We start from the raw sequence: 16,775 nt of genomic DNA on the forward strand, positions 1-16,775 counted from the left end.
GCAAGTCACTGGTGAACTGCACCATGTAATTTCCCTGCTGTTGGGCTGTTTGCAAACAAAATGGACTGACAAAAAAAAAAAAGGTAATTTGTGTTTTCCTCAGTGCTCACTTTCCAACAGTGTGCTTCTGCACGTACCCAGCATGTCTCTTCTCACTCCCAGAAAATACAGAACTCCAGTCTGCTGCAAGCTTAATATCACACATGACATTAACAAGCAGATTAAACAGAAATCCCTATAATCAAGTGTCTTGTCCCTTTAATCATTTTAAAGAAATCAGCAGGCAGTCAGAGAGCACATGCACACGCAGGCTGCCCGCACAATTGTCTCCAGCTCTTTGTACCTCAGAGCCTTCATAGGAACTGGAACTCAGGAAAACCATTGATGGCAAAGTGCTCAGACCACGTGTAAACTGAGGATGCAGCTCTCAGCAAATGCACCAACAGCTTTTTAAAATAGAAGCACAGGTGGAGCTCACCCCACTACCCAAACACAGTCCCAGCCTGATCCCAGCCCTGGAGCAACCACCAGGGTTGAGGAATCCCCTGAAGCAAAGGGCTTTGCTGAAGCTAAAGCTCATTCAGTGCTGTGCTAAGCACTCCTGAAATGAAGACTTTGGGACTTTTGTGCTTTGCTTTTCACAAAACTACAATTTTGTTTGTAACCTAGCACAGGAAATGTTTTTGTTAATGGCAGAGTATATATGTTTTTTCCCTAACTTTTTGCCAGTGTTGCTAGCAGCCAAAATAAACACTGAACCCAGGGGAAAAAAATAATCTAATTCTCCCTCCCCCCTTTCTTTTGTAACAAAATACAGTTTTAAAAGTTAGCAGAAAAAGCTACCTACAATCCCTGAGCTTGACAACAAAGCCAAATTCTGGTGCTGGCTAATCTTGATGGTGGGAAGCACATACTTACATTCAGCAATGGTGAGAGGTGGGTAGGTGAGGTAGAAACCCACCAGCTCAGCTGACAGCTGATTAAGAAGGTTGCTGGAAATAGTGCCATTTAGAGTTGTGCTTTGATTTTTCACTACATAAAACAGAGTGACAGCTTGGGAGACATTGGAGGTGTTCAAAATCTGAAACAGAAGCAAAAATAATGTGTTGCTGTGGTTCAGCTCATTATTTAAAAAAAAAAAAAAAAAAACAACACAAACCACCAAGGCAATGCGAAGAAACTGGGGAAATGTTAACCTGAAGAATGGATTAGCTACATCTCATCCAACTTGACTTGTGTGATACTTTAATCCCTGCTTTAGCACTTGCAGGGTTCCTGGAGAACAGCAGCAGGCAGAAAAGGTGCAGCCAGGACTGAAAATGTTTTCCCCTGTTTTTACTAGGGAATGTAGGATGAGGGAGAGGAGGCTTATCAGAAAAACCACCCAGTGCTTGATGCAGACAAATTGTGCTGTTTATCTTGCTGTCTTTGCTGCCTTCCTACTGCTGGTTTATAGACCCACACATTTTTCATATGAAATTAAGGGATATCATGTCTTTGTGTTCCTAACATCATATGAATCTCTGTGCTCCTCCCCACTCTAGCTCAGTGCCAGTCCCTTGCTGAGCCCCAATCTGATTACTATGTTTTGAGGACCAATTCCATTCAGCAAGTACTGGATGAGATTCTCCAATACCAGGAACAAAACCCACATGTTTTCTTGAAAAACTTATGCCCAAGGGCAAGAGGGATGGGGTTATTTGGCTACTGATAGGTAGGCCTGACAGCATTCATAAATGTTATTTAAATACCCCATTTTTATGGTTTGGATCACCAAGTTAAAAGAAAAACCATGATACAAAAAGAAGCATCAAAAGAGCCCAAGGTCTGCCTAGCCAATGTTCACCTACAGATGGCTGGAGCAGAGGGTTGGAGAATTAGCACAGGACAAGAGGAATAAATGGCTCTCAACAGTGTAAGATTATCTCACAGCTGTGTCAGAGTCATAAATCATATGCCTGAGTTCAAAAAGGGTTGATAACTTTTTATTCTATATCTTTGGCCAAATGTTTTTTTGTAATTTCCTTTTTTTTTTTCTCCAGTTACATCTGGACATCTTTATACACATTGTGTGAAAGGATGCTTCTTTTTATTTAAAATTGAGTAGTTCTGTTATGGGAAACTCTAAGTGGCCACTCCTGATCCACTACTGGCTGGAAAGCCATGGCCAATTTCATTTCTCCTTGCATGGAAGATGCTTCATGCCTTTTATCCACCTTCCCTCTACTCTCCTAAGGCAGCAATACCTTCTCTGAACTGGCTCTGTCTGCTCCAGAACTCTTCCCCAGTTTTCAATTAATCTCAAATTCTCATAGAGTGTTTTGTTGCATGGACTTAGTCTTTTGCATGATACTGGAATAACTTCAAAATAATTTATCATGAAGATCACACCCTTGAGCCTCTTACTTCCCAGCCTATATGTTGCCTCCAGGACCTCCATCCTGTCTCTCCTTAAATTGGCAATATCCACAAAAACAGTCACTACCTTCTCCTAGGACTCTTTCCAAAATTGCTTAGGTGCTTTGTGAGATCTTCATAAAACTACTTCCACCACAAGCAAATCAGGCACCATGAAGTTCCCCTGAGAAACTTGATAATCCCTGTACCTACTGTGGCAGGCCCTCTCTTGCCCTGTGCTTTGCTGCCTCTCTGAGCTCCACCACTTTGAGCTCAAACTCACAAGAAATAGCACCACAATAATTAGCAGAGCCCTGACCGCAAAATTTTCTCCTTCTGAGGAGCACAATCCATACACAGAGTTTTATCAGAAATCAAAAAGATATCATAATATTGCCCAGGAGATCATTTCTCTAGTCCTAAAGTGTGGCACAGAATGTTAGAGTGTTGGCCCACTATACATATAAAGGTGTGTAAAAATTTGTGGTGAATTTGTGCCCATGAGTATGAAACTGAAATGCATACCATGAAAAAGAAATCTATTCCATTATTTCACATCTCAAAAACAACTGTGCCTAGCACCATCTTTATACCTGAATAGCCTCAATGAAAGCAACTAATGTATCAGAATAACATGCTCAGTAAAAACATAAATTTGGAAGACTGTGTTTTTATAGTTGGAATTTCATTTATATGGCTGAAGTGCAAGCAGTAAAACTCCAATTCATGAAAAGCCTTCTATAAATCATGCATCTGTAAGTTTTCCTGCAATGCATAAACGATCTTATTGCAGATGAAAACCTAAACTTCCTTCCACAGTGGCTAGCAAAGGACTCTGCTGGAATAAAACATACACCTGGCAAAGAACAACCAGGAGGGGTTGGCAACAGGCAAAGTACACAACACTGTACCTGAACAGTTAAGTTGTTGCTGGTGTTTAAGACCTTTCTTTCAGCATCCTGGAATGCTCTCTGGAGCCGTTGCTCCATGGTCTGAACAAATTTGCACGACTGAATGTTGTCTGTTTGACCCACAAACTGCAGCTCTGGAAAAAAGGAAGGCATTAGCATTTGGACAAACTATTCTCATTGCAGCACCAAAAACAAAATGATCAATTTACACATTAAGCAGGTGAAGATTATGCCACTTCAGGAACTGCACTAAATTAGCCTCAATTAAGATAAAATGTAAGAATTAAATTGCACTATTAGAGCTGATGCTCTCCACAAACAAATGGAGATTGCTTCTGCAATGATATATAAGATGGTAAGGCCTGTTCACTGTGCATATACTAGCTCAGAGACAGGCAATAATCAAAGTCATTCTAAAAAACAAGTTATAATCTTAAATCTTGCAGGTCATCTGGTCCTGCAAAATATAATTAATCATAATATTGATTCTCATTCTGTTTTATTTTCACTCTGGGAAAAATGTACTTGTAACTGTCATATGCGTATACAAACATTGTAAGCACACATGTAAGAAATATTTTTTTATCTTTTAATATATCATTTCAGAGCACTCTGCCCTCTCCTAGTACTATAGTGACCCACAATTACTCTGCACTGCCACATCCCCTTGATGCTTTTTTGGGACTACCTAAAACCAGACAAAATTAAGAGAAAAAAATGCAGTTGTATTTATTGAAGGATCTTCAGGTACATTTCAGGCAGACAAAGCCCCCTTCAGAGCTATACCCAAAAAAAATGGATGACAAGTCTTGGATTTCATACTTTTGTAAGTTTAGTCCATTTGCATACTGGGGGTTAATCATCCAATTACAGCTTCAGGTAATGAAGCCATTTACCCCAAGTTTACCGCCCCCAACTCACTCTTGGGGTCTGAGACAGTGAGATGTCCTTGATTCCCAGGCCTGGAGAGGAATTGTTCTGCCTGACCAATCTGGGAGAACAGTAGCAACACTCTATATAGACTTTAGAGTTACACACTAAAGAATTACAGGGTCACAAATGTTTGAAAAATATAAAAGCTAATACCCTAAGGCATCACCCTCACAGCAGCATCCACAGCCCTGGCAGCAGAGCACAGGGGTGCCCACAGGGATGTTCCTGATGCCCAGACATGGAGAGGAATTGCTCTGCCCGACCAAACTGGGAGAACAGTAGCTAACACTTTATATGGAGTTTAGAGTTACACACTAATGAATTGCAGGGTTACAAATATACAAAACATACAAAAGCTAAAACCCTAAGGCATCACCCTCACAGCAGCTCCCTGGCAGCAGAGCCAAGCACAGGGGTGCCCACAGGGGTGTCCTTGATTCCCAGGCCTGGAGAGGAATTGTTTTGCCCGACCAAACTGGGAGAACAGTAGCTAACACTTTATATGGAGTTTAGAGTTACACACTGAAGAATTGCAGGGTTACAAATATACAAAACATACAAAACCCTAAGGCATCACCCTCACAGCAGTGCCCTGGTAACAGAGTACAGGGGTGCCCACAGGGGTGTCCTTGATTCCCAGGCCTGGAGAGGAATTGTTTTACCCAACCAAACTTGGAGAACAGTAGCTAACATTCTATATGGAGTTCAGAGTTATACACAAAGAATTGCAGGGTTAAAATATACAAAAAATACAAAAGCTAAAACCCTAAGGCATCACACTCACAGCAGTGCCCTGGCAGCAGAGCCGAGCCCAGGGGTGCCCACAGGATGCCTGACCCCACAGCAGAGCCTGTCCTGCTGCCACCCCCCTGCCCAGAGAGGGCATCACGGGCACACACCCAGCCCAGGCAGGTTTCCCTCACTCACCTGTCTTCAGCTGGAAGTGGTAGGCGGGCAGGGGCTGCCAGGGCAGGGCCAGGGCCACCAGGGCCTGCAGGTGTGGCACGTGCTGCTTCATGTCGGCCGTGGCGTTGGCCAGGCCGTAGGCCAGCAGCTTCTCGGCAACGGCAGCCGGCGTGAAAACCAGCCTGCCTCGTGTGACATAGTACCCCACGGTCAGGTTACTCGACTGCTCCAGGATTTCAACCTAAAACACACAGGGCAGCATGGGTTTTAATTTTTTTTTATTATTTTGCTTGCAGTTTGTAGAAAGCCAGGGTGCCAGGAATATTTCTGGGGTGCCCTGACCTTGACCTCATTCATGGAGAAAGTTTCCTAGACTTCAAGATAGACTAGAATCCACAAAAGTGTGAAACAGATAATAGAGAGTAGTGTGGGTGTATCACTTGGTGAGAAATTGAGGTTTTGGGATTTTCAGTATGTTGTGGATGGAAGCAAGATGGAGGGCACAGGGTGTTGTCCTGGGTTTCTCCTTCATGCTTCTTCTTCTTCATGGTTTTGGGTGGCATTCTGTAATTGGGCAGAAACATGATATCTTTGAGATCAGTTATTGGGTTAAAAGGGAAAATAATCTAGATGTCAGTTCTTAATTGGATAGTTTAGTCTTAAGAGATCTTGTTACAAGAGATTGTTGGCCATTTTGTGCCTTCTGTTGAAAAGCTGCTGAACTCACAGTAATGAGACTGATTTTTACTGATAAGGAATAATAAACACCTGAATCCAAACATGAACTATTGTCTCAAGTGCCTTCAATCCAGACCCAGAGAAACCAGCAGTTCAGATGCTGTTTGTGGATGTGACAGCCTGGTCAGAGAGTGAGAAAACTAGATAAGTTTTCCCAGAATCAGCCTGGGAGACTTTAGGGAGTTGAAGAAAAACAATGATATCCAGTTATTAAAAACAACCTGCAGGTGTTGTTTTCCTAATGTCTGTTTTCTTGTTATTCTCATAAGATTGTTTATAAATGGGTGTCTTGTTAATTAGCCAATCAGGTGAAATGTATTGATTGGTTGAATGACCAATCAGCTCCACCTGTATCAGAACAGTGTATAAAACAGCATATAAAAGAAGTAATGATGACTCTGTGTCATTTCTTACTAAACAATGACAGCGGTTTATGGGGTTTCTCACCCTGAATATGTGTCCCTGGCAAGGTTTTTATCCTGCAATCCCCTAGAAACCCTGTGGGATCAGTTAGTGTCATATCAGACATGGTGTGGATGTTGAGAACTAGTCAGAGAAGAAAGTCAGATAATCTTACCCAGGAATTGCTCTTCAAAGTTTTGGGAAAGTTCAGAGAAGGAATTAAAACAGTTCTTAATTTTGCAGCTGGTGTTGTTTTCTCGTAAGATATTTACAAGACAGTGGTGTGCCTAATTAGCCAATAGTGTGAGGGATGTTGATTGAGGAGCAGTCAGGTCCACCTGTATTGTAACTGTCTACAAAAAGTGTGTGGTTTTTAATAAAATAGCATTTTGCCTTCTGAGAGTTTGGAGTCCATGTGTCACCTTATTCATCCATCCTCAATACAACAGCGACAGACACGGTATTAGCAGAGCTGCTCAGAGAGTTTTAGGCTCAGCCCATGCAGCATAGGCTCCAAATTAAAGGAGTGCAGAACTGCTACCACAGCTGCAAAGCTCCAGGTCAGGCTGGCCCTTCACCCATGCACAGATACAGGGACATTTTACACATATGTGAAAAAACACAGAGAGCTTCCAGCTCCTACTCTGTGCCCAAAGTTCACTGACTTTTTGAAAGACAAAAATTTCCAATATTTGATTGGGCTGTCTCCTATCTCCTCCTGTACTGGTTACCCTCCAGATGGTTAAGTCTATGAGCAGACCTATATGAGTGGAAATGCCAAACCACAAGAACAGACACACTGAGTCAAAACTCAAAACATGACCTGAGTTTTACCTCAAAATTCAGTGTTTTTCAAAAAGCTTTAGCCCTGGAACTGGTTCTACTCATTAAGTTTTAGCTGGTTTCCTCTGTTAGAAGAGGGCAGCTTCTCTCAATTTGTAGAAAGGTAGGGAACTAAACCTGGCAGTGTTTATTGCTGCTGCCAAGGAGCACACAATGCCCAAAGCAACTGACATCCTCCACACTTGCAGCAATATGGTGTGAGGACCAAAATCAACTTGGATAACCTCTGTTTTGAGAAAAATTACTTTTTTCCTTCCCAGAGGCTTGGACCCCACACAAACCCCAGCTTGAGTGCTTCTCCAGAGGAAGCTTTGTCCCCAGGAAAAGGGCTCTGGCAGCCCACCCAACCTGCTCCCACACACAGCAGTGCAGAGGTTCATGCAATTTAGCTGCAAAGTGATGAACACATCACTTCCACTTATTTTCAATAAAACACGCTTTCTCCCTGCTTGGGATTCTGGTTCCTGTGAAATTGCACCTGTCAGGTACTGGGTTTTCAGAGCAGGAAGCAGACTGACAGCACTGACATCCCATTTACCAGCCATGTTCTTGCCATTGATCCAGGCTGAGCACAGCAGCACCTGGCTGCCCCTGAGCAGAAGTCACTCCTGAGCTGCAGGGGGAAGAGGAAACTGCTGTCAGTAGCCATTTCCCAGAGCACCCTAAAAACAAGTCTGCATTTTTCTCTTCTTCATCATCAAATAAACCACTAAAAGCTTTGGAGTATTCCTGATATTTTTAGAGACCAGAGTAGCTGCCACCTCTGCCTGCTCTCCATAGGAAAATCTCAGAGCTCTCCTCCAAGAGGCTTCCTGCATCCAGGGACACCACTGGAGCTGCAGGCAGCTGTGGTTCTTTGGTGGGACAGCTGTTTTGGTGAAATCAAGCAGGGAAAGCCAAGCACGCTTACCTGAGCACTGACATTCTGGTTGAAAGCTCGTCTCAGCACTTGGTTGAGGCCTTTTCTCACACTCTCCCTGAAGGCATTGCTGATCATCATCCTCCTTGTGTTCAGAAACAGAACTGTGGAGCAACAAAAGCCACAGGGTGGTTTGACACATCACCACGCTCTTGTTTGCTTTCTTTAATTGTTTTTCATTGGGCTGGCTGTGCAGGGATCATCAAAGCAGCCTGGATTAGCAGCAGCTCCAAAGACAAGAACGGCAGGGGCTCAGCAGCTCCTGAGTTCCCTATCCATCCCATGGCAATAGCCCATTGTTTCCATGATTCCAGAGCAAGGTCTAACAAATGCAATTTCATTAGCAGCAACAACAAGTCTTTGCCATGCTGCCCCTCCAAGGAGGCGTGAGGCCACTCACTGCCTGAGGACAGACTGGCACAGCATTCCCAGGGGACTGAGCCAGAGCTGCACAGGCAGGCTTCACATCTTCATGGCCACAGTTATATAAAATAAATCTGCTGCTCCACTGCTGCAATTATTTTCTATTAAGAAAGCATCTCTATGCTTTCTCTAACAAAACTATCACTATCTTCTTATTTTTCTCTTATAATTTTCAGGAAGAGCTTTTTAGCTGTGCTTGAGTACTTTCAATCATAGAATGTACACAAGCTACTTTTATCTTTAGAAAGAGCTATAGTACTCATCACGCTACCTACGAGGATATTTAGCAGCTAACAAACACACATTAGGTCCAAAAGCTGCTTATTTCACTGTAGCCTGCATCATGCAAGGTCACAAACTCTTTTCTGCACCTATTCTTTGCTGAGATCTCCCAAACACACACATCTTCTGGTGCTGTGCTGCCACAAGGAATCCATGAGAAGCCTGGGCAAGGGACCTCTCCAGGCCCCTTTAATTCAGAGTTCTTACAGCTAAGGAGAAGCTGCCCATGAAAAAGCAGCCAGAGCCAGAAGTGGCACTGTTCACATGGAAAACTCAAAATTCTCCCTTTTCAAAGTGTGCAAGTCTAAATGCTAAACATAATTTTCAAATGGATCTGTACTGATAGAATAAGGTGTTCATACTAGAACAGAATTAGGGTTTTGTGGATAAACAGGGCTGAGGACCAAGGCAGGTCACTGCACTGTCCTCTCCAGCAGCACAGACCCCTCACTGCAAAGCGGGCACCAAACCATCCCAGCTTACAGGGCTGTCCCAACACACAGGTGGTCCCGCAGTGACCCCTGAATCCACAGCACCTGATCTCACCACTTCACTCGACACATTCATGTCAAAACCCAGCCACAAGCAAAGCCAACACCATTTCCAACTAACAACCCTGCCCGTACCCATCTGATTCGCCAGCATAGCGGATCAATCACTGCTGCCCCACATTCTTGGACACTGGGGTGTGCGTCTCACACCTCACAGACACAGGGGAGCCCTTCAGCGGAGGCTGCACGTACCTGTTTTCACCATCATGTTGGCAGAGAGCCGGCAATCCAGGGAGGGAGCTGCCGTCATGTTAGCGAAAGCGGCGGCTGCCGTGGTGCCGGGAGGAGCAGGGCTGAGTTCCACGGCAGGAGGGGGGAGCCTAGTTGCTTTCGCTGATGCTGTAATAGATGTCAAAGCTGCTGTCATTGTCAGTGGGGATGGGGTTGGCCTTTTGGTGATGTCTGAGCTCGGGAACTTCTGGGTGTCAGTTACTGTTGTTTCTATCTGCCTTGGTACGTGGGCTGTGGGTGCGAGTGTGGAAGCTGTGGCCGTGCTGCTCTTGGGGGTTATGAGCAGAGCCGGCGTGTCCAGAGGTGAGGCAGTCACGTTTCTTGTTGCAAAAGGAAAATCTGCCTGTGTTCCTACTGAGCTCGGATCCGGTGCCAGTTTTGTGGCAGTGTTATTTTTTGTTAGTGTCAGGATCGGTGTGCTTAAAGCCATCACGGATGGCAAAGGGGTGTTTTTTTCAGTGCCTAGAGAAAAGAAGGAAGAAGCTGGCACTGGTGAAGCTGGAGATGATTTTCTTGTTAGTGGTTTTGCTTCTGAAGTTTCTACTGTAGGTATTGCACCAGAAGATACTCCAGATAACACTGCAAGAACAGAATGGGTAAAGTTGGTTGTTGGCAAAAAAGGAGACTCTATCTGTGTTGGTGATGCATGGACAGAAGTTATGATGACTTGACTGCGGAGCACTGGTGGTAGGGGTTTGTAATGGGATGCCCTTGGTAGCTTTATTAGATAAGTTATTTAGATCTAGACTATGACTTGTAGCACTTGTGTCCCACTCCTCCTCACTGAATGTGGCTGGATATTTATCAGCCGTAAAGAAATAACCAGGGGACTCAACTGGTTGTCTGCAAATTCTGGGAAATTCCCAGAACCAGTGTCTTCTCAGATTAAACTATTCAAGAGAGTTGGGAGAGAGTTGAGCCTTCTTAACCAGAAGGCTTGGTGACAGGGAAGGGGGACTAGGCTGGCAGTGTGCTGAGGGTGACACTGCTTCTGTTTCGGGCTGAAGTAGTCAAGCTGCCAGTGAGCTGAAAAACCAACACTGCTGCTGGGCCTGTTTCCATCAGTAATCTTTCCAGCATCATTTGGGATCCCAGCATCGTTTGGGATTCTAGAGAGCTAGGGAGAGCACCTGTAGCATTAACAGGAGGCACATGGAAATGGAGAGGTTCTTTCTCATGTATACTGATAGGAACCTCTCCAACACGGAAGAAATCAGCAATGTTTTCAGCTGTGTTTCCATGCTTTTTTTTGCCGAGTCTCAGGCATTGTCAATGCAGTAGCAATGGATGAATACTGAACGGGAGATGTTTTCAGTGCAAGAGCATCTACATCAAATTCTGAAAAGTTATTCTTTCCAGGAAAGGGTAAATCTAAAATGTTTTGACTATAGGATGTATATGTATAGTTTGCTGAAGGGGTGGAGAAGAGAGGCTGCTGATTTGTATTAATTTTGTTTTGCAGACTTGACACTACTGAGTATGGTGCATAGCACTCATCTTCCAATGGAAAAGTACTTGGAGCAACTTCCCTTTTTTCCATTCGGACTGAAGTTTTTACCGAAGGAATACTAATGCCAGCTGCAGACAGCAGCTGCAGACAGCAGCAATGCTTTATTGGTCCACGTAGAAGCTGAAGTTACAACTTCAGGAAGGCTGACAGGATCTAAATTGCTTTCAGAGCCTGCATTCAAAATTCTGGAAGAGCCAGAACTGTGGCTGCCCGTCACTGTTGTCATGGAAACAAGTGATGGCAGTGTACCCCACGCTGGAGGCATGACAGAGGCCAGTGGCTTTTTATCAACTGAATGCAAAGCCTGACCAGAGGTTAAATTCTTTAAAGTTCTTGGAGATGAATATTCTGCATGTGGGTTCACATGAGTGGTTACTCCCATCCTTCTGTCTTCATTTGCAGTTACATCTGAACTTTCTGCATCTCCAGGTGGAAGATGTGCAGTCACAAAAGCAGTAGTGGCAGAAGTATTTGTGGTAGCAGGTTCAGGTTTGGAAAGGCATACAGGGGAAGTAATTAATGGCACTGCAGCTAGATCAAGAGTCATCATGGCCATCTCCAAAACAGTGTCTAGTATCCTTGATCCTGTGAGGAGTGCACAGATTTGGATACCTGGAGAAACTTTGAGAAGCTGAGTTCCATAACGCAGAACATCATTAGCATTAAAGTTCACGGACATCTTTGCTGTCACTCCTCTTGTGAAAGGCTGTTGAGCTGTCCTTGCCACAGGAAAGCCACCAGGATTTGGGAGAGCAGGGCCGAAGCAGCTGGGAGTCTCATGCTATTTGCCTGCTAAGTTCCATCAGTCCAATTTCTGCAAAATTCTGATTCAGAGGCAGCAGGAGGAGGGATCTGCAGCCTGTCCTGGTTGGCTGCTGCCACCCTGGGACTGGCTGTGCGTGCTGCCCCAGTAAACACCTCATTTGTCTCCATTAGCAAGGGAGACCTTGGGCTTGTTGGAGAGGAGTGTGCTGCATTTCTAAAGAGAAAATCTGTTTTGCTTCTAAATTCTCCTACTGGCAGCACTGCACTGCGAGCGTGCTTTGCATCTGGAAAAAGCGATATTGGCAGTAAAAGGGAGGACTCTGTGCTCAGCTAGAGACCTCAGCCGAGCTCTTGGAGGCTGATGACATGAAAGGTGCAGGGTGAGAGGCTGTAGTGGAATTAGTCAGTGCTGTGAAAGACTGAGGGTGACTCATTGGTGGTGTTGGACGTGGAGTACCCGCAGCATGGAAGACTGATGTGGGAACAGCTGCTTTATCCTGAAAAACTCATGATGACAGAAGAGTGGTACCACTGATTGTGCCAGTCAGTGCTGCCCTAAATGGCCCCAGTAGAAGAGACATTTTACATGCTCTCACCAAGGAACCGTGACAAACTTTTAGAAATTACTGTCAGGGAAGACTGATTCTTTTTTACCCAGGAATATCAGAATATACAGATGACAACAAGGTCCTTTCCAAAGGAAACCCTTTCCCCACTAACTCTGTGAAATGCTCTGTGGTTGATCCAATTAAAAGCATGGCCCCCATAAACAAGTTGGGACCCTCCTGTGATTCACCACACTGGAATGCACCACGCTTAGAGCACTATTCCTGCTTTCACTAACCTGTGAGCTAGCTGAATCTGTGCTGAAGAAACCTTCAGGATCTGCAGACAAAGGCACTTGGATGGGCAGTACAGCTGGTTTAGAAAAGTTAATGGCATGAGGTGACTGGATTACCAATGAGGAGAATGATGGTGATGGAACAGCGGCAAGCATGTCTGATCCTGATGTGCTTTCTCTGCAAATGGAGGGTGGTTTCTAATGGCACTGGCTGGGATGGCACAGCTGTACCCAAATGTGTCACTGGTGGTGTGGTGGGCAGTGTGACAAACATACCAAGCTGAGGCAAACCTGTTAGAGCAGCTGTGTCATCTGCATCGTGAGGCGACGGCCTCAGCGGCGACTCGGCCGAGACCTCAGCGGGTTCCTGGGGTGCACTGCTCCCACTGCCCTGGTACAGGGAGGGCGACAGGTGCATCTGATCCAAAGTCCTGGCACGGGCGCCAGTCAGCGTTGTCCTGATCATCTGAAGCAAGTCTGCGTTCTCCAAAGTCTGTCCCAGGGAAAGATCAGCTATTGAGGGGGTCTTGGTTTCTGTGGAAGGCCGTGTTGGTGATAGTATAGATCTCCAGTTAGGAAAAGATCCTGTAGGAGGAGCATCGTTGACATGCTGTTGCCTGACACCTGTAAAATAATAAGGAAAATTAGCATATTCTTCCCCAAAATGAAGAGTTGTTATCTTGTTGCTACAAATCTCAACACAAAATGCATTAAGTTTGGTAAAACAAGTGAATTTTTTTGTTGCTGTTTTCAGAGTGCATAAATATTCAGAGAACATTTACCAAAAAAAACCAACAAACCACAAACATGAAACCCAGTGAAAGGTTCAACACAACAGATTTTAAACCCCTCAACTTGTTTCATCTGACAGAAGAACAAGGAAAGCTGCCTTAGCCATGCTATTCCAAAATCCTACTTTTACCAGGGATGTCTCAACATACTGAAAGACACATCCCTGAGCCTGGGACAGTTCTTGAGGTTATCATGAGTCACCCTGTGTCAAAACGCTGTGTGAGAAGATGGGTTTAGAAGCAGTGCAGAAAGGGAATGGGTTTTGACAAGCAAGCTTCACTGCCTTGGCATGCAGTCTGACATGGGAATAGAGTCAGCACTGGCTGTGTTCCTGCAGGATGCATCTGGAGATGCTCATCCTGCCAGCTCTAATAACGTGTGCAATTACAGGCACAAAAGGGAGAAAATAAAACAGGGATGAACAAGAGGAGAGGGGGGGAAAGATCCAAAACAAAATAGGACATTAAACGCTTCTTTTTTTGACATGTGCAGATGCTCAACACATCATTTCAAACACCAGTTTACTCTGCATTCAACACCATAATGTTCCTAGGCTTTGTTTTCTTGAAATGATTACAGTTATCCTAAAATCACAGAATGGGAACACTCACATTTGTACTAATTCAAAGATTAAGATTCACTCAAGGGTAAAATTTAAGGTGGTGGGGTTTCTTTTTCCCTTCCCCCATGTCAAAACAATAGATCAAACCTTAGTCCTAGCGCTTGGTAGCATGCCAATCTGTGTCCCCTTGCATAGCCAAGCAGAGGGAAAACATGGAGCTAAATCCTGCCCTCCAGCTGCAGCACATCTGGATCAGACACAGGGGATGCCAACCTCCTCCACAGCCCTGTGAATAACCCAACATGATGGTGTGGAAAAGCAAGCAGAGCAGGTCTTGAGACACATAAAATGGGCTGGACACTGGCTCCAGCCACCCAAGAACCCAAGGGTCAGCAGAGCCAACAGCACCAACTGGGATCAGCCCACATGGACAAGAGCCAGCAGCAGGAGACCTTCCAGCACAAGGGAGGAGAATGGGTCATGCTGCACCTATCTGAATCTAAGTTTCTTTCTTTCTACAGTTTTCTTTCCTCATAAGTTTTTACACCACCATCCTCCATATGCACAGGCCACAGTACTTGATTGGAGACCAGCTCCTTCAGGCTCCTGTGTGCATTCCACAGAAATGTGCTGGAATTATGTTCAGCACTTTCTCTCTCTAAAAAAACAATAAGAAAACCCAAAACAATGTGAGATCTCCCATTTTATCCCTGTATTTAAGAGTTTTATTAAGCCATGGTGAAAAACAGCCATTACTATCACCTTCACTGAGATGCAAGAAAAATTATAGTCTCCAGAAGCAATTTGGTTTAGGGAAGCAGCTCCAGGATGGGCAACAGAACAGAGCTCTGTCCTCCACACAACCAAAATCCCCAGACCTTCCACTTTACACAGGCTAACTTGTACACAAGTGATCTGGAGAATAGCAAAGGGAGGCAGACACAGGGCTACATATGGAAAGGAGGGAAAAGCAGGGGAACAAGGAGCCCAATCCACTTTTATGGCGCTGCTCCAGAAGGTCAGCAGGCTGGACAAGAGGCTGCAGAATCCAACAGGGAATTTGACCCACCAGGAGAGGTTTGCAGCACAGAAGGGACACTTTTGTACTTGGGCCTTGGGTGCTGATGCGTCCTCAGAGACTGGTGCGGCCTGGTTTCTGATACTCTCCATGCTCCACCCTGTGTTGGAAGGCACATTGTGTTCTAGGCTGTGTTTTGGTGGCTTTTCCTTCCTTGTGAGTCTGGCAGACTTTTAACAGAAGGTAGGAAAGAAGATAAGATGAATCTTGCTCAGCTAGAATGGATTCAAACATGTGCCTGAAATTAAGAACTAGCTGATGTGCTTTGCAAAACCAGACTTTAGGCAACCTGCAGCTTAAATATCTCTGCTGGTGAAGTCATCATTACCCAACCTGTTGCACCTCTGACTGTCTTGTTTCACCAGAACTGAAAAATGACTGCAAAGCCTTCATGGAGGATTTCTTTTAGCACTTAGTCCTAGAACTAATCTAGCACAAGTCCTAAAGGGGACTTAAGCAAGTCAATGTTTTCTGCTTTTCCAAAACAGCAAAACCTGTCAGCATCAATCCTCTCACAGACTGCACCATTCTTCACACATTTCTTCACACATTGGTTTAATGAGAATGATTACAAGCAGAGAGACAACATAAACCTGGAAAAAGCTTTGATGTTACCTCATATTGACAAGAAGTGAAGAAAAGTCCAAATACTGCAAAGATAAAACACCAAATAAAAATATCCTCTAGCCACTTCTTTATTCCAGTCCTTCAGTTCTTTTCTCTCCATTCCCTACCAACTGCCAGCTTCTCTGTTCATGCCCATTAATGAATTCAAGCTCCAGAGTTACTGAAGCATTAAGAAAATTATACAATATGCTGCAACCTATGTGTGATGCTGGCATTCCACTGCAGCAGATTTTCTTTTATTCTATGCCTATGGAAAGATATTGACTGCCAGCATCTGTTTAAAACTGCCATAAATTCAGCATCCTGGTAGAAACCAGACAGACACAACACATGGAGGTGAAACTGAAGGACGGACTGTGTGCTTGAGAATTGTTAGGATGGCACCAAGCACTACAGCTCCCTACCAAAAACTGTGCAAACCAGGACTGAATCATGGAAAAAAGGGCAGGCAGGAAAACATTGCACTTCTGAATCTATCAACAGCTAAACACACTTGTTGAAGGAGGAGACAACCAATTCAAATCAACAGGAAAGCCACAATGAGAGCTCCCCACAGCATGTACTGGCACACACCAGTAGCTGCTCCTCCTGCCTCTAGATTACCTGTTATTCTCTTATATCTCAGCCTACTGATGAACCACTACCTCCAACCGTCCCAAAATCCATCTAGCAGTAACCTCATTACAGCAGCCATCACTGATGAGGGACTTTTCCAGTAGCAGAAACTATTGGAAGTGAGGAACGCTTCCAATATGCCAGAGCAAGAAGTTAAAAATCAATCCAGTTTGGAGAAAACCATGTTTTCTACATTTCTGAGCACTTCTGTGCACACCTCAAGGTGTGATAAGGACCCTCACCTCTCCCCTTTAATAAAGTGAGGGTCACCATGAGGAAGGTGTGGGATACCATGAGGGCACCCCTCACCTTCTCTTCTCCAAGCTGAGCAAGCCAAGGGACTTCAGCCACTTCCTCCACATCTTGCCCTCAAGGTCTTTCATCACCTTAATCAAGGTCTTTTCCAACCCTCATGATTCTAGGATTCAAGAAGAACAACAAGCCACCTA

The 16,775-nt window shown here is 44.6% G+C and overlaps 1 protein-coding gene across 1 annotated transcript in view; it reads right to left on the reverse strand.

Moving 5' to 3' along the window:
• KIAA1549L (KIAA1549 like) overlaps nt 1-16,775 on the reverse strand; it is a 136,678-nt gene that overhangs the window by 63,747 nt on the left and 56,156 nt on the right. Inside the window, exons 3-8 of the mRNA XM_054283653.1 lie at nt 12,929-13,276; nt 9,498-10,115; nt 8,041-8,153; nt 5,169-5,388; nt 3,309-3,442; nt 919-1,081 (exon numbers count right to left, since the gene is read on the reverse strand). Coding sequence (XP_054139628.1) covers nt 919-1,081; nt 3,309-3,442; nt 5,169-5,388; nt 8,041-8,153; nt 9,498-10,115; nt 12,929-13,276 — 1,596 coding nt within the window. The remainder of the gene's footprint in view (nt 1-918; nt 1,082-3,308; nt 3,443-5,168; nt 5,389-8,040; nt 8,154-9,497; nt 10,116-12,928; nt 13,277-16,775) is intronic.

Source organism: Melozone crissalis, unplaced genomic scaffold, assembly GCF_028551555.1.
Source record: "Melozone crissalis strain CALT ecotype California unplaced genomic scaffold, PUWL_Pcris_2 ptg000038l_1, whole genome shotgun sequence".
Taxonomy (NCBI): Eukaryota; Metazoa; Chordata; class Aves; order Passeriformes; family Passerellidae; genus Melozone; species Melozone crissalis.